The sequence below is a fragment of the Papio anubis genome, chromosome 18 (genome assembly GCF_008728515.1).
Source record: "Papio anubis isolate 15944 chromosome 18, Panubis1.0, whole genome shotgun sequence".
NCBI lineage: Eukaryota > Metazoa > Chordata > Mammalia > Primates > Cercopithecidae > Papio > Papio anubis.
Genome location: NC_044993.1, coordinates 54,515,865 through 54,536,385, shown reverse-complemented (window position 1 = coordinate 54,536,385; position 20,521 = coordinate 54,515,865). Strand labels below are relative to the sequence as shown.

The 20,521-nt window shown below is 38.6% G+C and overlaps 1 protein-coding gene across 4 annotated transcripts in view; it reads left to right on the top strand.

The window, feature by feature from the left end:
* The window catches only part of ACSM1 (acyl-CoA synthetase medium chain family member 1), a 57,981-nt gene that overhangs the window by 17,043 nt on the left and 20,417 nt on the right, over positions 1–20,521 (top strand). For all 4 annotated transcript variants that reach the window (XM_021931810.2, XM_021931809.2, XM_021931811.2 and 1 more), the window contains exon 7: positions 7,597–7,676. In XM_021931810.2, coding sequence (XP_021787502.2) covers positions 7,597–7,676 — 80 coding nt within the window. The remainder of the gene's footprint in view (positions 1–7,596; positions 7,677–20,521) is intronic.

Here is a 20,521-nt window from a genome sequence, read left to right as displayed (position 1 = left end):
CCTGTCATGGGGTGGGGGGAGCGGGGAGGGATAGCATTAGGAGATATACCTAATGTAAATGACCAGTTAATGGGTGCAGCACACCAACATGGCACATATACATATGTAACAAACCTGCACGTTGTGCACATGTACCCTAGAACTTGAAGTATAATTTTAAAAAAATTAAATAAATTAAACAAAAAAATGATTACTACCTCATAAAATCCTAGGTAATATTAATGAGATGATAGAGGCAATATGTGTAAAGTACTAAACCTGACATCAGCACATAGAAAACACTCTATCAGTGGGAGCTGCTGCTGCTGTTTTTAAGATGAGTACATCATGATGACAATTTAAGTCACCTGCATGAACTCCTTCTCTATATGCCCCTTCACCCCAAAATTTTCTTTATGTCTCCACTCACATCCTTGCTTTCCCTCTCAGAGGCAGACCTTGCCCTCCGCCTCTCAAAATCCACCCGTTCTGCACAACCACTGCAGAGTTCTATCTCCTGGCCTTGGAGAAACAGTATTTCTTTATTAATCTTTGATCTACTACGCATTTTCTCCTGTATTTTCAGTCTCTCACTTTTCGCTAGTTTTACACCCTCAGTCCATAAACATATTCAGTGTACTTATCCTAAAATTCCTCCCTTTGAACCTGTTATACACTGGGTCAACCCACCTTTTCCAGCATAATACTAAACTTCACCAAAGAACATTCTCCATTTGCTGCAGCCACCTCTGCTTCACCTAGCCTGCTCCTGAATACTGCAGTCCTCCAATGGTCTGCCCTTACTGTTCCTTTTCTTTCTAAGCAATTTCCTTCACTTCCGTTTTCCTCAGCAAGCACATCAATGCAGGTGGCTGTCAGGACTGTACCTAGGGTCTAGTCTCCCCGGTTCAAGCTGATTTTTTCAGGCTAGCAAAACATTTCCAACCTGCTAGTTGGTAAAGCCCATCTGATCATTCCTCCAGAACGTCAAACTGCACTTCCCATATCTCATTCCCTGCCTCTATATCAATGCCTCCTCCTGTGTCACCATCGTTATTTTCTGTACCACATTCTGCATCTGAGACTTAAAGCACCACAAACAAGACTGACCTCCCTTCCCACCCTCATGCCTAATTCTCCTGCTGCTATAGAGAGTGTCCCAAAAGGTCTTTATGTATTTTAAGCCTTAGTAAGTGTTTAAAGTTTAAAATGCTACAAATTTACCAAAAAAGCATTTGCATTACCATTTCCCGCTTACTATTTTTATGAATTATTCATAATAATTTTTAATTTATATATTGTATTAGTCCATCTTATTGAAGACTAAGACAAAAAGTTTTTTAAATGTTTGATTCAGAGGGTGCATGTGCAGATTCATTACATTAGTATATTGCATGATTCTGAGGTTTGGAGTAAGAATATTCTCATGACCCAGGTAGTGCATATAGTACCCAATAAGTTTTTCAGCCCATGACCCCCTCCCTCTCCCTCCCTTCTCATAGTGCCTATTGTTATCTCCAGCATCTGTTGTTTCCAACTTTATGTCCGTGTGTACTCAACGTTTAGCTCCCACTTATAAGTTAGAAAAAGTGATGTTTGGTTTTTTACTCCTGCATAAATTTACTTAGGATAACAGCCTCCAGCTTCATCCATGTTGCTACCAAGGACATGATTTCATTCTTCTTTACGGCTGCATAGTATTCCATGGTGCATATGTAGCACATTTTCTTTATACCAATCCACCATTGATGGGCACCTAGGTCAGTTCGATGTCTTTGCTATTGTGAATACCACTGCCAATAACATATGAGCCTATGTGTCTTTTTGGGAGAACCATTTATTTTCCTTTGGATATATACCCAGTAATGGGATTGCTGGGTCAAATGGTAGTTCTAAGTTTGTTGAGGAATTTTCAAATTACTTTCCACAGTGCCTAAACTAATTTGCATTTCTATCAACAGTATATAAGCATTCCATTTTCTCCAAAGCCTCACCAGCATTTATTTTTCACCTTTTAATAATCACCATTCTGATAGGTGTGAGATAGTATCTCACTATGGTTTTAATTTGCATTTATCTGATTAATGACGTTGAGCATTTCTTCATATGTTTGTTGGATGCTTGCATGTCTTCTTTTGAGAAGTGTCTGTTTATGTCCTTTGCCCATTTTTTAAATTGGATTATTTGGGTTTTACTTGTTGATTTATGTTCTTGAAGATACTAGATATTAATTCTAATTAGACATTACATATTGGAATCTACAAAGAACTTAAATTCTTTGTAGAATCTGGATATTTGATTCTGGATATTGTCAGATGCATAGTTTGAAAATATTTTCTCCCACTCTGTAAGCTATTTACTCTCTTGATAGTTTCTTTTGTTGTGCTGAAGCTCTTTAGTTTAATTGGGTCCCACTTGTTAAGTTTTGATTTTGGTGCAATTGCTTCTGGGGACTTAGCCATAAATTCTTTGCCAAAGCTAATACCCAGAAGAGTATTTCCTAGATTTTCTTCTAGGATATTTACAGTGTAAGGTTTTATATTTAAATCCTTACTCCATCTTGAGTTGATTTTTGTATATGGTGAAAGGTAGGAGCCGAGGTTTATTCTGCTACATACGGCTAGCCAGTTTTCCCAGCACCATTTATTGAATAGGAAGTCCTTTCTCCATTGCTTATTTTTGTTCACTTTGCTGAAGACCACATGACTAAGAGCTGTGAGTTCTCTATTGTGTTCCATTGGTCTATGTGTCTGTTTTTGTACCAGTAATGCTGCTTTGGTTACTGTAGCCTTATGGTATAGTTTGAAGTTGGGCAACATGGTGCCTCTGGCTTTGTTCTTTTCACTATTCAAGCTCTTTTTGGTTCTATATGAGTTTTAGAGTAGTTTTTTTCTAATTCTGTGAAAAATGACATTGGTATTTTAATAAGGATAGCATTGAATCTGTGCATTGCTTTAGGCAATATGGTCATGTTAACAATATTGATTTTTCCAATATATGAGCATGGAATATTTTTCCATTTATTTGTGTCATCTCTGATTTCTTTCAGCAGTGTTTTGTAGTTCTCCTTGTAGCCATCTTTCACTTCCTTGGTTAGATGTATTCTTAGGTATTTCATTTTTAGTAGTTGTTGTAAATTGGATTGTATTCTTGATTTGGCTGTCAGCTAGAACATTGTTGGTGTATGGAAATGCTAATTTTTGTACATTGATTTTATATCCTGGAACTTTACTGAAGTGGTTTATCAGTTCCAGGAGCCTTTTGGTAGAGTTTTTAGGGTTTTTTATGTATATAATCATATCGTCAGCAAAAATAGTTTGACTTCTTTTCTATTTGAATCTCTTTTATTTCTTTCTCTTGCCTGATTACTTTAGCTAGGACTTCCAATTCTATGTTGAATAGGAGTGGTGAGAGTGGGCATCCTACTCTTTTTCCAGTTCTCAAGGGGAATGATTCCAGCTTTTGCCTGATCAGTGTGATGTTGGCTGTGGGCTTGTCATAGATGGCTATTATGTAGAGGTATGTTCCTTCAATGCCTCATTTATTGAGGGGTTTTATCATGAAGAGATATTGGATTTTTTGAAAGCTTTTTCTGCACCTACTAAGAGGATCATATGGCTTTTGTTTTTACTTCTATTTATGAGGTGAATCATATTTATTGATCTGCATATGTTGACCCAACCTTGCATCCCAGGAATAAAGCCTACTTGATCATGGTGAATTAACTTTTTGATATGCTGTGGGATTCAGTTTACTAGTATTTTGTTGATTTTTGCATTTACGTTCATCAGGAATATTGACTTGGAGTTTTCTTTTGTCATTGTATGTCTGCCAGATTTTGGTCCCACAATGATTCTGGCTTCATAGAATGAGTTAGAGAGGAACCCCTTCTCCTCAATCTTTTGGATTAGTTATGGAGGGATTGGTACCAGTTCTTTGTATATCTGTTAGAATTCAGCTGTGAATCTATCTTGTCCAGGGTTTTGGGGGGTTGGTAGTTAGTGATTCAATTTCAGAACTTGTTATTTGTCTGTTCAGGTTTTCACTTTCTTTCTGATTCAATCTTGAGAGGTTGTGTGTTTCCAAGAATTTATCCATTTCCTGTAGATTTTCTAATTTATGTGCATCGATGTGTTCATAATAGTCTCTGAAGACCTTTTATATTTCTGTGGGACCATTTATAGCATCATCTATGTCGTTTCTGTTTGGGCTTATTTTGATCTTCTCATTTTTTTTTCTTTGTTAATCTAGCTATTGTGTATCAATATTGTTTATTCTTTTGAAAAACAAGCTCTCAGTTTCATTGATATTTTGTATAAACTTTTGCATCTTAATTTCAATCAGTTTTTTAATTTTAATTGTTTATTTTCTTCTGATAGCTTTGGTGTTTGTTGGTTGTTCTTTTTTTTCCTAGTTACTCTAGAAGTGATATTAAATTCTTAATTTGAGATCTCTCTAACTTCTTAATGAAGGCATTTAGTGTTATAAACTTTCCTCATAACATTGCTTCAGGTGCATCTCAAAGATTTTGGTAGATGGTATCTCTATTTTCATTTTCATTAATTTCAGATACTTTTTTGATTTCTGGTTCACCCAAGAGTTATTCAGGAAAAAATTGTTTAATTTCCATGTTTTTGTATAGTTTTCAGTGATCTTCTTGGCATTGATTTCTGTTTTTATTGCACTGTGGTCTAAGAATGTACTTGGTATGATTTTGATTTTTTTAATTTATTGAGAATTGCTTTATAACTGAACATGCAGTGAATTTTAGAATATGTTCCATGTGGGAGCAAGAAGAATGTATATTCTGTGGTTGTTAGGTAAATTATTCTGTAGATGTCTATTAGGTCCAATTGGTCAAATGTTGAGTTTAAGTCCATAATTTCTTTGTTAGTTTTCTGCCTCAATCATGTGTCTAACATTTTCAGTGTGTTGTTGAAGTCCCCCACTATTTTTGTTTAGCAAAGTCTTTTTATAGGTCAAGAAGAACTCATCTTATGAATCTAGGTGTTCCAATGTTTGGTGTGCATATATTCAGGATAGTTAAGTCTTCTTGTTGAATTGAACCCCTTATTGTTATATAATGCCCTCCTTTGTCCTTCCTAATCATTGCTGGCTTAAAGTCTGTTTTATCTGATATAAGAATAATGACTTCTGCTCTTTTTTGTTTTTCATTTGCATGGCAGGTATTTCTCCATTTATTTGCTTTGAGCCTGTGGATGTCATTACATGTGAGATGGGCCTCTTGAAGACAGAAGACAGTTGGGTCTTTTATGTTTATCCATCTTGCCACTCTGACCTTTAAAGGGGGCATTTAGACCAAAAATAAATAAGTAAATACTATTCAAATTAGTAAAACAAAACATTCCTTCTATTTCCTCTTTGCCCACCCCTGTCAACTTAGTCCTTCTTGCCAAATCTATTGCAGGAGTCTCCTGCTGTCTGTTCCACACCCCTACTGAAAGCTGCAAAGCACCAAGAGGAGTCATAGATTATGACTTACATGATAATAGCCAGAGCCCACATTTGGTGAACACCTACTTAGTGCCAAGTTCTGGGAAAGACCCCAGACACCTATGATATCTAATTCTTACCTACTAAGCAGATCTCCTTTGGCTGCCAGTAACAGAAGCCTACTTCAAAATAGCTTAGTGGAAAAAGAAATACATGGAAGGAGGAATTAGAATAGCTCATTGTTCTGTAGAAGAGCAATATGAGCTTGATAAAGACCTAAAACAGAAACTAGAAAGATACTAAGAATCAAGGCAGCTTCAGTGTCTCCTCTGCTTTTCTCTATAGGTTTGTTTCCTTCTTTCTGTTTGTAGAACTACTTTTGCTACTTTAGATGCACATAGTCAAACATAGCAATCACAGCATTTCAGGGCTGACATTCCCCCTTCCCAGATAACCAGTCCAGGTCTGAGTGGTCCAAATGTTGGGGTGATCAGACCCAACATGAGACCGTGGGGGCTACAAAGTCCGGTAGAGTCAAAGGAATGAGAAAAGACAAGAGTGTATAAGGTGGGTCCAGGGGGCCAACACTGATATGGAGGCTGTGAAGGCCAAGCTTTGGAAGCCCACACTATTTATTGGTGATCAAACAAAGAAGCAGGTGGTGAGGACATGCGGATGTGGTGGTAAAGAGGTGAGGATGTGAGGACGTGGGGGTAGAAAGGTAGCGGTGCATCAAGCGTAACTGTGACAGTTTAGCATTTTCTTTGATGCATATGTAAGATGCTCTGCTACCTGAGATAATGGAGAACATGTTTACAAGCCTGGGAGAGCAACCAACAAATCTGTGCATGAGGGGTTTTATCCCCTGAGCCCTGGATTCCATCCAAGCCACGAGGGGTTTTATGCCCTGGGCTTAGATTATGGTGCAGCAGGGCAGCCTTCCACCCTTTGGCACAGAGTTTGGTGTTCCAAAGGCCATGAGGGTGTTTAGGCCCTGGACCCAGGACATGTTCCAAGACTGTTTTACATCATGACAGACAAGCCAGTCCTGCCTCAGCTCTTCTACCAACACAGCCTAAGGTAATTGTCTGTCACCAAGTCACCAATCCAACTCTCTGTGCCTGGAGTGAGGTTACTGACACAGACATTGCTGGCATGGGCCTGAGACCTTCACAGACATGGAAAGACACCTGTTGGGGTAGGAGCAGTGGGCCAAGGGTGAGAGTAGGACAACAATTTTAAAAGCATATATAAATGTGAGCTATTAAAGAGGTAGAGGCTAGAGATTGAAAGCTGATTGGGTCTATGAAGGAAGGGACTGGAAGTAGAGCCAGATTTGTCCACAAATGACAATTATATTTAATCATGATTCTACATGGAATATATGGACATTCCCATGTTACAGATAAGGAAATAGAATTATGGACAAATTAAGGAAGAGGATTTAAATTAAGACACCCAAACCCACTTTCTCTTCTCTTTATTGTTCTTCACTCTCTTAGTGTATCTCCACGCTGATCTGAAACTTGAAAAGAGAATACATCCAACTAATTAATCATGAATACCAAACATTTTGTAGTCTAAATAACCTGACTCCAACTTATCTTATCTTCCTAAATTTAATTATTGCTCCTCTCCAGTGGATCCAAATAAATCATATTATTTGACTTGACTTAAATGTTTCTTTAGCTCCCGAGACCCTATTTCTTGTTATTTCATCTATCTCCAAGATAGTCCCTGTTTCTCTGCCTGTAGACATCATATCTATTTGCTAATGTCCTGACTGAATACCACCTCTTCCATCAAGCCCCCTGGGACACACAACTAGGAGTATTTCCCTCTCCTGTGTTCTTACAGAACTTTTGTACTTCAAATATTTCTTACGACATCTACTAACTTCTGCCTTATCATTCAAGTCCTGTTTTATCCTATTAGCACCTACTCACCATAGGAGTTGGAACATTATCTCACTTTTTGTATTTCCCCAACAGTACCTGATGCATACCATGTATGAAATCCATGCTCAATATATGTGTATTTAAATGATTAAGAAATGAATAAGTGGGCTCTTCTAGAGGGAAGGTCAGAACTAGACTGCTAATAATTGGCTGTTAGTTTAATCTTAACTGTAAAAATAAAATTTCTTCTCTCTTCCCTTTCCAGGCATTGTTGAAATACCCCATCAACCAGTTTTATGGGGCACCATCTATATTTCGAATGATTCTGCAGCAAGATTTCACCAGGTATGGTAGAAGTGGCTTGTAACAACATCTTTGCGTAGGATTTTAAGTAGTCTGATACATTATGGTCTGTTTTTCCTCTGGTTCTTTGGGGAGTGTGTATGTGTGTTTGTGTTAAGTGTTGGTGGCGATAATGATCGAAAGTTAATTAGTTAAATTAAAGCAGATCCAGAGATCCAAAGGAAACTCAGTGAGCCTTGCATGATTGTGGATTGATTCCTTTTTAAATATTTGAATTGTGAAATAGCAATTATACAGAAAATGCATAAGACAGAAATTTACAGATTAATGAATTATTAAAAAGAAAATACCTGTGTAACCATTCACCCAAGTCAAAAAAACATAACATTGCCAGCACCTCAGAGATTTCCATCTCCCTTAAAGGAAACAACTATCTTGACTTTTATGTTGTTAATTCCTTACTTGCCTTTATAATTTACCTCCTAAGGAACTATCCCTAACCAAAATTTTATTTTACATGTGTTTGAACTTCACACATGTAATGCTACATTATTACATAATAATTATGTTTCTAAGATGTGTCCCTGTTGTTACATATTACTGTAGTTTATCTTCATTTTGTGCAGCATCCTATTTTATGAAAATGCCACAATTTCTTATACCAGTCCTACTATTAATGGACATTTCTGTAGTTTTCACTTTGAGGCTATTGATGATTAATGCTGCATAGAATCCTAGGACACACACACTGGTCTGTCCTAGGATTTGTTTGATGCATGCATTTGTGTAGAGTTTTTCAAGGAAAGGAACTGCGGGTCACACTGATACAACACAATACCACACGATCTTCCAATTTATGCTTCCTTATATAAGCAGGGCAGGAGAATTTCCATTGTTCCACGTTCTTGCCAACATTTGGTATTGTAAGACTTATTAATTTTTGCCAGGCTGTTGGGTGTGTGATGTTATCTTAATACAACTTTATTTTTGCATCTTCCTATGTGTGAGAGTTAATTTTAAGCTACACCAAAATACACTCTTTGAAACTTACAGGAATTTATGTATCTTTTAGGGACTCTGAAATTGAAATGGCTGCTTCTAAAAATCAGAGTTAACATGTTTTAGACATAGAAATTAAAATATCAGAGTTTAATGATTGCCCTTACAGAGCTAACTCTGAATTATAATTTGATTTTACTCATGAAGCTTCAGTCTGGCTGTATTCTGTTTCCATCTGTATTTCAAAGCTCTTATGACAGCCAAGTTTTGCAACATTCCTCAGATGATGGCCTTGGTCCAAACTCGGTACACATCTTATCAGGGCATAACTAATGACTCCATCTGAGACTCTGCCCACTTTATGTACTTTGGTCCTCTGATTTGATGGTAATAGTTTTAAATATTAGCTTTTTGGATAATGGGGGGAAGACATGGAGTTTAAGGGACAAGATGGAGTCAGGCTTAGGGTTTAGTCTTTTTTTAAAAAAATCCCAGATCAGATCTATGTTCTGAGCTATCGTGATCTGGGTCTTTAATTGTGCCTTTCCCTTTTGCTGTATCTGGCATAACATTTACAAGAAAATGTCTATCATAAAGATAGTGAAGATTTGGGCATCCAAGGTTATAGGTGGCATCAGAGAGCAGTAAACGAATCAATCAGCCAGAATAAACACTGCATGAATCATCATATTCTTTGATCAGACTCACAGTGTGGTTACCTTACTTATTAAGAGTTATTTGAACCCTATGATAAATCTTATTTGGAAATTGGGGACCAACATTAACTCAGAATTTAATAAATTGAGTATCTTTTCTGGTCAATGTGTTTCCATAGATAAAGCATCCTGAGGAGGGTGTAAATTAAATGCAAGAAACATCTGTCCCTCGGTATCTAAATTGTTATAGACTCGTTAACAGTAGACGAATCTATTTTTCCCACCACTTTTGAATTGGACCATATACTGGTATCTGGGAGAGAAAAGATTTTGTCACAGGAGAAGTCATAATTCTGCACTGTCATTTTTTCCTTGGCAGGACTGCCCATGGCTGAGGACCTTAGGAGTCAAAAGACTTATAGCCAATTAATTGTTCTAGGCCAGATAGGAATGGATGTGGACAGGCATTCCTTACTTAAAATTATTTTAAGTTAAAAAAAAAAGTTTGGCGTGGTGGTTGACACCTGTAATCCCAGCACTTTGGGAGGCCAAGGTGTGTGGATCACCTGAGGTTGGGAGTTCGAGACCAGCCTGGCCAACATGGTGAAACCCTTTCTCTACCAAAAGTACAAAAATTAGCTGAGCATGGTGGTGGGCTCCTGTAATCCCAGCTACTCAGGAGGCTGAGGCAGGAGAATTGCTTGAACCCAGGAGGCAGAAGTTGCAGTGAGCCAAGATCGTGCCACTGCACTCCAGCCTGGGTGAAAAGAGAGAGACTCTGTCTGAAAAAACAAACAAAAAAACAAACAAACAAACAAACAAAAAACCCGACAATAGAACCAAAAGACAAAGTTACAAGACTGGCTTCTTTTTAACTTTTATGTGTTGAGTTACTGTAAGCTTGGTTTCTGTTACAGACTTATAGCAATTAGCTATTCAAAATATAAGCATTGTTCTGAAAAATAATTTAAAATATGTATATATGTATAGATGTATTTATCTTCACAACTTATAACTGGCAGTATTATACCCAGGAGGGTTTGTTACAAGGTACTTTATCCTGTTAGTATATATATATATATTTAAATTTTACAGTAAGCAGAAAAGTTTTGTGGTTGGGATGTATGCAAAAGTGACACATAAGAGTTTAGAAGACAACTAAACTTGTTTTACCAGCTGTGTAGGCATTTTTTTTGGTACGCTCTTCTTGATTTGGAGGGTTTGGTCTTGTCCTAATTGTATCCCTCAAAGCTGGCCCTTACAATCTTACATTCCCACCTCTTCCATGATAGTTCCTGGGCCCAGAGGAAGGCAACTTGTATAATTTTGGAAGCAGAGCATTAGCAGTGAAACAGATCCAGGCCCAATGGGATGTCAAATGAGAGAGATTCATATGGTCTTCAGAATACTGTGATATTGGCTTCCTTAAAGTAAATAAGGAGAGATAAATAACATTTATAGTTTGACAGTTACGAGAGTTACTATCCTTCATTATAAAGCAACTCTTAAATGTTTCTTAACCAAAAAGAAACTTACATTTTTTTGAGAATTGACATCTTTGTGTTTATAAAATGTTAACAAATGCATATTTTGTGCTTCTAGTATTTTAACTTTTTAGTCACCCGAATTTTCAGGTTGGGGGGTTGGGGTGGGGGGCAAAACCCGAGGGTTAAAACATGACTTTAAGATTTTTAAATTACTGGAGAGTTTTGAGATTAAATTTACCAAACTAAATTTTTAGCACAGATTATCAAGGTTATGTAAATTAAAAGGGCATCTGAGCTAGCTTTTGCCAATCTGATAGGCACTTACATTTTTAAAGTTAGTTGATTAGAACTCTTTCATGTAGTTTTGAAGTGAAATATCACTTCCACATGACACATACAAATATGGAGATATAACAGGCATGCAGAATAAAAGACATGCTCAAAAGTTACTTTATTTGCCTGTTTTCAAAAACAATTTTTCTCCCTTACTTTACATAACTAGTAAAAGTTACAGGAGCCAACAAAAGGTGAAGGAGAGAGCCATCCTTCAAGGCCTTTTCAAAAGAGAAAGAATAGCACTTTTAAGATATCAATCTGAAGAATGTTAAAGAAACAATTACAAATTTAAAAACTTCTTGCATTAAAAATAAGTCAGCCAGGCACGGTGACTCACACCTGTAATCCCAGCACTTTGGGAGGTCGAGGTGGGCAGGTCACAAGGTCAGGAGTTCGAGACCAGCCTGGCCAATATGGTGAAACTGTGTCTCTACTAAAAATAGAAAAATTAGCCAGGGGTGGTGGTGCACACCTATAGCCCCAGCTACTCAGAAGGCTGAGGCAGAATTGCTAGAACCCAGGAGGTGGAGGCTGCAGTGAGCTCAGATCATGCCACTGCACTTCAACCTGGGTGACAGAGTGAGACTCCGTCTCAAAAAAAAAAAAAGTCACTATTTCTAATAAAATCTTGTTTTAACCAATTACTTAGTTTTGTACTAGTGCGTTTTTTAAAATATTAAAGACTCATCTCTAGAAAGATTATTATGATTATTTTTAGTTATAGACAACTGAATTACATAACTCCTTTAAAAATTTATTTTGTTAATGTTATTATGACTTACATAGTTCATTCACAAGTGTTCAGACTGTTTTATATTAAATACCCCTCTTTCTTGTACAATCCCATCATTTTTATTTTGGACAAAAATTTACCGCACAAGATTCTTTCTTATATAAAATTTCTTTAAGCCTTTTTAAATATTTTTGTCAAAAATACCTGTTTATTTTTATAACTTTCTTTATATCTCCCTTATTGCCTGGTTTACCTTGTTTCATATATAACCCTTAAATAAGGTTTGAATTAGACAAAGATATTTTACCTTTAATAAAAACGTTTAAAAATTCTTAAATTGGAAATTACCCAGATATTTAATATCAAATAATAACCTTAGATCCTAAATTATGACAAGTTTGTTTACAAGCATTTATTCCATTACATTTACCTGATTAATTTAGTAGTTTACCTAGATTATTTGCAAAAAAGTGATAGCCAATATTTTTTAAGTTACTTTTCTATTAACCATTTTAATAGCTGTGAATTTCAGGTGTTTACCTAAGTAATAAAACTTATGGTTACTTTTAAGGATATTTATACCAATAACTCAGTATTTAGCTGTTTTCATTTAAGCCAACAATATTTCATAAGCATATACAATCAAAGATCCCTCTGTCTTGGGCTGGGTTTTATAGTTTATAACATGGCAAATCTTATAGTATTCTGCGGGAATAAACATGAAACGACTTGATCAATAGGTGCAAACAAAATGCTAACAATTCTAAAGACATTGCTGATATTTGACCAATAATTTTAAAGCCAGCTAAATCTTTACTAAAATAAAATCTTATTTAAGTAAAGATTTTACTTAAGTCACATGAACTTGAAAAAGCATTTAACTAGTCTTTTTTTTTTTTTTAGTATCTGATTTAAGCACTTTTTAAAAGCCAGTTAATCAGAGCTCTTCATATATGTGTGTGTGTATATATATTATTTTATTTTATGATTTTTTTTTTTTTTTTGAGACAGAATCTTGCTTAGTCAGCCAGGCTGGAGTGGCACAATCTCAGCTCACTGCAACCCCCATCTCCCGGGTTCAAGCAATTCTCCTGCCTCAGCCTCCCGAGTAGCTGGGATTACAGGCATGTGCCACCATACCCGGCTAATTTTTGTACTTTTAGTAGAGACAGAGTTTCACCACATTGACCAGACTGGTCTCGAACTCCTGACCTCAGGTAATTTGCCCACCTCAGCCTCCCAAAGTGCTGGGATTACAGGCAGGAGCCACTGGACCCAGCCTCTTCATATATTTTTAGTCGTGAAAATATTGTATACACACACATAAATATATGATGTATTAGGCATGCTGGTAGAAGCACATTGTATAGACTCATAAAGACCTTTTTCTTTTTGCCATTTTAAAAAATCTTACCCTAGGCAGTTGTCAGCTAAATAGCCTTAAATTTGCATATTAAAGGCAACTCAGGTGAAATCAGATAGTAAAATTTACATCATAATGTACAAAGAGAAAGTCTGGTATGCTAGAGGGAAATTAAAATGGATTCAATTGCCAGTTGAACATAAAATTATAGAAGCCTATGATAAAGGCCTTTAAATGCACACACACACACACACACACACAAAGTTCCCATAGCTATTACTTCAGTACTTTAGCCATGGGATAAATACAACTTTGCCAGCTTGCAAAATCAGTTAGATCCAAACGGTGGTTTTTATCTCAGTAGAAAAGTAACAGCAGATTTAAAGCAGGCAGAAAAGAAAATAGAACCTAGGTACTCTATAGTTTGCAGGTCGACCTTAGGAATCTTTTTCCTTAATGAAAATGTGCACAAAGACCATATTACTTCCATTTTATATAAACTCTGGCAAGTAGAGGTGCCATAAAACCTACAGAGTGCCCAGAAAAGGATCATTCTCCTTGTTTTCTCCTTATTCTTAGATTTGTTTCTCACTTTTTTTTCTTCTTAAAAGGAGGAACTGAGCTGTAGCCTAGGGTTTTTGTGTGATGGATCAATGTGTGCTGCTTGTGGGCAGGACTCCACAGTGTATCACCACTGAGTCATTCCTGCCCTCCCAGGTGTCTGGGTTTCTCTCTCCAGAGGTCTATGACCTCTGAGAGGGCTCAAAACCCTGGGTGATCAGCCCTTATATGCATTTCCTGGATGAGCAATTTTAAATTAATTTTTGTTGGGGATTTCCCTGTAGGGCTGCTGCACATTGGGGAGGGTCAACCCCCCAGACACTCCCACGAGGCCCTTGGTCACCCAGGGCACATTTTTGACTAAGAGGAGCAAATGCCCTTTCTCTTTGGAGCTGAAAAATTCAGTCTCTCATTTATCTATGAAAACAACAGTTCAATTCCTTATGCAAATGCACACAGATGAACCAAATCAAGATAAATTTTAGGAGAAAAAGCAAGAGAGAATTCCATGTAGAATGCAGCTCTGAACTAGAATAAGGATCCTGAAACAACAACTTCCTAGGAGAAAACCAACTCAGAATAAATCAAGGACCATCAACCAAAGGGAGGTCTGGGGTTCAGGAGGACTTACCAGTTCCACCGGAGGAGAAGCTCAAAGTCAGGTAGGCTTCAATGGGCCCTGCTGGTACCTTAGCTCTGAGTTTGGGCAACTCCTTCAGGGTCCTGAGTCTTCTCTGAGGCCCCATGTGTTTGGGCACCAAACTATTGTTGACAAAGAGTGAAACTCTGTACAATATGTTTAGAGATTTATTCTGAGCTAAATGTGAGCAACCATGGCCTGTGACGCAGCCCTTAGGAAGTCCTGAGAACATGTGTCCAAGGTGGTCAGGATGTAACTTGGTTTAATATATTTGAGGGATACATGAGACATCAATCAAATACATTTTAAAAATACATTGATTTGGTTCAGAAAGGCAAGACAACTCAAAGTGGAAGCTTCCAGGCTATAGGTAAATTTAAACATTTTCTCACCGACAATTGATTAAGTTTATCTGAAGACCTGGGATCAAAGGAAATGTTCAGGTTAAGATAAAGGATTGTGGAGACCAAGTTTTATTGTGCAGAAGAATCTCTCAGATAGCAGACTTCAGAGAGAGAGAGAGCAGGTTGTAAAGTGTTTCTTACTGGACTTAAAAGGGTGCCTGGCTCTTAGTTGATTATCTTCTGGATATGGAAAGGAAAGAAGGAAAACAAAGGGGAAAGGGGATTCCCTATAAAATGTGGACTTTTCCCACAAGAAACTTTGCTGGGCAATTTCAAGATATGGCAGAGAAATATGTTCTGGGGTAAAATATTTTGATTTTCTTCCTTGTCTCGTAATGCTATGCCAAAGTCAGATTGGAAAGTAAGTCATGATATAAAGGGTTAAATAAAACCTATCTGGTGAGAATTTATGGTTTGTAGGGCATGACTCCCCAGACCCTTTAGGTAGGAATTTGGCCAAGATTTAAAAAAAAAAAAAAATAGAGCTTAGTCCTCACTACCAACATTCTGTGAGGGCCATAGGTTCTTGGACCCCTAAAGTTTCACTATAAAATCACCGACATGAGCCAGATTGACTAACAGGAGAAAAATATTGCAAATTTATTTAACATGTATGCATGGGAGCCTTCAGAATGAAAACCCAGCCTCTCAATGATTTACAGAAATTTTTATACTGTAAACCAGTACTAAGATAGGCCTCAATCAATGTAGAGGTAATTTTGCCATGGTTAAGGACATGCCTGTGACACAGCCTCAGGAGATCTTGAGAACATGTGCCCAAGGTGATTGGTTTACAGCTTGGTTTTATATGTTTTAGGGAAACATAAGACATCAGTTAATATACATAAGGTGTATATTGGTTTGGTCCAGAAAGGTGGAACGACTCAAAGCAGGGGCTTCCAGGTCATAGAAGGATTTTCTGATTGGCAATTGGTTGAGTTTATCTAAAGACCTGGAATCAATACAAGAGAGGGTTATGATAAGGGATTGTGGAGATAAAAGTTTTTATTATGCAGATGAAGCTTCCAGGTAGCAGGCTTCAGAGAGAATAAATTATCTTAAGGTCTCTGTTTTAATGTTAATGCTGGTTAGTTGTGCCTGAATTCCAAAGGGAGGAGGGTATAATGAGGTACATCCAATCACCCAATTCTGTCATGGCCTGACCTCCTGTCTCAGGTTAACTTTAGAATGCCATTGACTGAGAGGAGGGGTCCATTCAGTTGGCTGGGGGTGCTTAAAATTTCATTTTTGGTTTACAGTACCATCCTGAGGCTACAGAAAAGAATGCAGACTGAGAGCGTGGCCAGAAACAGATTATATTGGTAAATCAGGTTGAGTGGCAAGAAAGGTTAAGAGAGAGAGAAAAGAAGAACATTAGCTAGCAAAGCTGGCCTTGTTAGATACATGAAGACTCCTTCAGAGAGAATAGGTGGTAAATGTTTCTTTTCAGACTTTTAAAGGTATCAGATTCTCAGTCTCTCCTGGATGTGAGAAAGGCATAGAAATGTTGGGGTTAGCAGACCCAACACCAGGTGGTGGGGGCAATGAAGTCTGGCGGAGTCAAAGGATTGAGAAAAAGACAGTTTGAGAAGTCAAATGGGACCAGGGGGGCCATCGCGACTGTGGAGGATGCAAAGGCCCTGAGCTCAGGAAGCCCATGCTATTTATTGGTAATCCAACAAAGAAACAGGTGGTGAGAATGAGGAGGTCAAAAGGGCAGGCACATGATCTACAGCTGTAATGGTTTAGCATTTATAAGGAACATGTTCTACTACTTGAGATAATGGGAATACAATCAATCTAGGAGCCTAGGAAGGCTAGAAGCAAGGAGTCAGCAAGTCTAGACACATTCCAGAGGACATTATGTCGGACATGCAAGCCTTGCCTTAGCTTTCTTCCCAACACTCAGCTTTTTCCCAACATGCCCCCTTTCTCTTTTTTGTAAAAGAGAAGGTATAATTATTACTATCATTATTACTAGCATAAAAGGTGACCTCTTTTAATTGAGCAAGGCAATTATAGGCTGTGCAGCCTTTAATTGCCAGTTGGTGATCCAGCTTCATTTTTCTTAGCCCTTATTCAAACTGGAGTTACTCTGGTTTGAATGCTTCCCACATATCTCCCCTTTCCCTTATTACAAGAGGACCCTTAATCCTAGGGGTTGCAGAAGGATGAAGGTCCATCTTCTGTAACTTCATGCTGAATAGAGGTGATGATATTCCTGCCTAACTATTAGGGTCTCTTGTATTCAGGGTAGAAAGGAACTGAGTCAGAAAGCATTGGTCCATTAAACATCCATGACTCTGGTCGGTCTTCGTTCCTTCTTCACATTCAGATTCAACTGGCTCATGGCTTGTACTGGGGGAACCCGGTCCATGGTTGGAATCCATGGGTCCCTCCAGTCTCCCATTCCATGGTCGCACACATCTTGAGGGCATCCACATGGTTCATTCATCTACTGCAAAAACACAAGCATACCCTCACCTCCATGTTAGTAAATCTACTGAAACAGAAGCAAAAACTTTTGTGGCTGTAGCCGGGAGGCCACTGATAATGAGAAACAGGCCCCTTGTAACAGAAGGCACAGGCAAAGCAAATCGAGACTTTTCAAACCTTCAATTTGCACTGTACAGGTGGGTCCACTAGATGCTGTGGCTTATGATAGATCTTCAGATGTTTGGTGGGCACCCACACAGGCACCCGATTGTCACCTGGAGACACACAAGCAAATTCTCTTCTCCATAAAATTATCTTTAGGCAGGGATCGGAGGAAGTAGATTCAGAGGTAAGGAGACTTTGGGGGCCTAATTGCTCCCTGATGTTTGATAGGTGTTCCCTCGGAAGTTAGGAATTCCCTTTCATTCCATATTGCTGTGTGGGCATAGAGGACTAGGTAAGCATACCTATATACGTATATATATTTACCCTTTTTCCTTTTCCTAATTCTAGTGTATAATGGCACCTGCTTTTGCTAGGATGTCTCTCCCTAACAAAGGAGTGGGGCCTTCAGGTATAATTAGAAAAGCATGTGAAAAGAGTAAAGTTCCCCAGTCACAACTTAGGGGCTGGGAGAAGTATCTAGTGACTTCCTGTCCTAGGACTCCTTGGATAGTGACAGATCTGGAGGACAGTTGTCTGGGACAGGAGGGTAAGACTGAGAAGGCCGCGCCAGTGTCCAGGAAACAGTTAACCTCCTGGCCCTCAATGGTCAAGCATACCTGGGGAGGGTGATGGCATGGGCTGGCGCTTGCCCCAGGCACCCTCAGTCCTGCTGCTGGATCATCTGGTCAGTGGCTTCTGACTCAGAGGACCTTCGTCCCCTAGAGCAGTGGGCCTTCCAGTGATTGCCTTGACATAAGGGGCATGGACAAGGGGGCAGTTTATTTCTAGTCAGACAATCTTTCCTAAAGTGTCCTTGTACACCGCACTGGAAACAAGCCCTATTAGGCATTCGATTTGCCCAGTCTTTCCCTTTTTCAGAGCCTCCAAAGTCCACTTGCCTGAAGGCCATGACTAAAGTGGTGGCCTTTTCTTTTTTCTTTTAATCCCGTTTGTCCCATTCCACCTGCTCCTGATCGCTATTATAAAAAACCAAGGTTGCCAAGTTCAATAGGGTTTCTAAGTTTTGCTCTGGGCCTAAGGCAGACTTTTGAAGTTTTTTCTAATGTCTGCAGCTGACTGAGTGATAAACTTATACTTTAAGATTAGTTGGCCTTTAATAGAGTCAGGTGACAGAGAGGTATGCCTCCTCAGTGCCTCCCTTAGTCTCTCCAGAAAGGCAGTAGGATTTTCTTCCTTTCCCTGTATTATAGTGGACATCATTGAATATTTCATAGGCTTCTTCCTAGTTTTCCTTAGTCCTTCCAGCACGCAAGTTAGCAAATGTCTGTGGCACCAATCTCCATGTTCTGATTCTGCGTACCAGTGAGGGTCTACACTGGGAACTGCCTGCTGGCCTGTGGGGAATTTTTCTCTTTCCTCTGTTGTCATCCTATCATTGACCTGACTGAGATACCAGAGATCATCAAACTCTCAGGCTGCAGTTATGGAGGCACTTCTCTCATTTGGGGTTAGTGTCTGATCTAGCAGTAACATTATATCTCTCCATGTCAGATCAAAGGATTGTCCTAACCCTTGTAAAACATCAATATAACCATCAGGGTTATCTGAGAATTTACCTAGGTCTATTTTAATTTGTTTCAAGTCTGAGAGGGAAAAAGGTACATACACTCTGACTGGCCCGAATTCTCCAGAATACATCTTAGGGGTGTTTTTGCCTTGTGGGAAAGTTTCCCATCTGAATAAAGAACATAGGGATGACAGCACCCCTAGTCATTTTCTGATGAGCATTAGTCCTAGAGCATCCTCTGTGGTCATAATACTTACTCCTTTCCAAGATGCATAACCACCCATGGGCCTCTGCTTATCAGATTAGTTATGCTCACCGATGTAGCAGTCCTGCACCTGTTTTCCTGCCTTTCTTGACAACAAAGAAAGGGGTCCAGGCTGCTGGATTCTAGTGGTCCTTTACCAGCATGCCCAACATTGCCTTTGCACTCAGAGGTGAGTTCTAGAGCTGGGCTAGGTTCCTGAGTATTTCATAACAACCCAGCTACCCCATCAAGATGCACTCCCATAAACAACCGTCCTTATGCAAATTCATTTCAGAGAGGATGCAGGTAACCTTTTGAGTCAGGATTGAGATAGAGTTTTTTTTTTTTTTTTAAGATAACCACTTTTCCAAAGTGAACTTCCTTTATGTCTGTGGACTAAACTGTCTAAGGCCACAAGACTAGAAGTTAGGATAATACATGTTACACCGTTAACTTTTAGCAAACTTTACTTCTGTTTAAACCCTTGTAAGTTTGGAATTTCAATTATCCTTTGCTGTCTATAAGACCTTGTTTAGTCTGAATTAACTTAGAATTGGTATAAATGGTTCCTTCCTGGTTCTGTACTTTAAGGCTTGGTGGAGTGCAAACAGCTTGCATGTTTGAGCAGACCAATTATTAGGCAATTTTTCTAACTCTGCTTCTACAAGAGTTTCCCTATCAATTACTGAATACCTATTGTATTGTGTGTGTGTGTGTGTGTGTGTGTTTCCTCAATCACATGGGAGGAGCCATCTATTGTCCTGTCCTGAATGGAGTTTCTGCTAGGTCTGGTCGGCCCTCTGTATGGTAATTAAGATTTAATTCCCTCGTTAGGAAATCTGCTGGGTTAAGGGAATTTTCAGTGGTTAATGTTAAATCACCTTTTCCTCACAGAATAGCCCCAAACTTTAAGATTTTTGAGTTAGTAAGCTACATTTTTGCTTTTTTTTCTTAGGATAGCTCTGAACTGGTGAGGTGTGCTCACAATGAGGTTTCTTCTAAAAGAAAGTTATTTGTCTACTTTCTTCTGCTAGGAAAGCAGTTGCCGCTACAGACTGAATGCAGTTGGGCCACCCATGGGTTACTGGGTTAGGATTTTTGATAGGAAGGCTACTGGTTGTCAATGGTCTTGAGAGGTGAACCCAGCTGGACTTCTGGGTTGGGTGGGGACTTGGAGAACTTTTGTGTCTAAAGGATTTTGTGTCTAAAGGATTGTAAATGCACCAATTAGTGCTCTGTGTCTAGCTAAAGGATTGTAAATGCACCAATCAGCACTCTATAAAATGGACAAATCAGTGCTCTGTAAAATGGACCAATCAGCAGGATGTGGGCAGG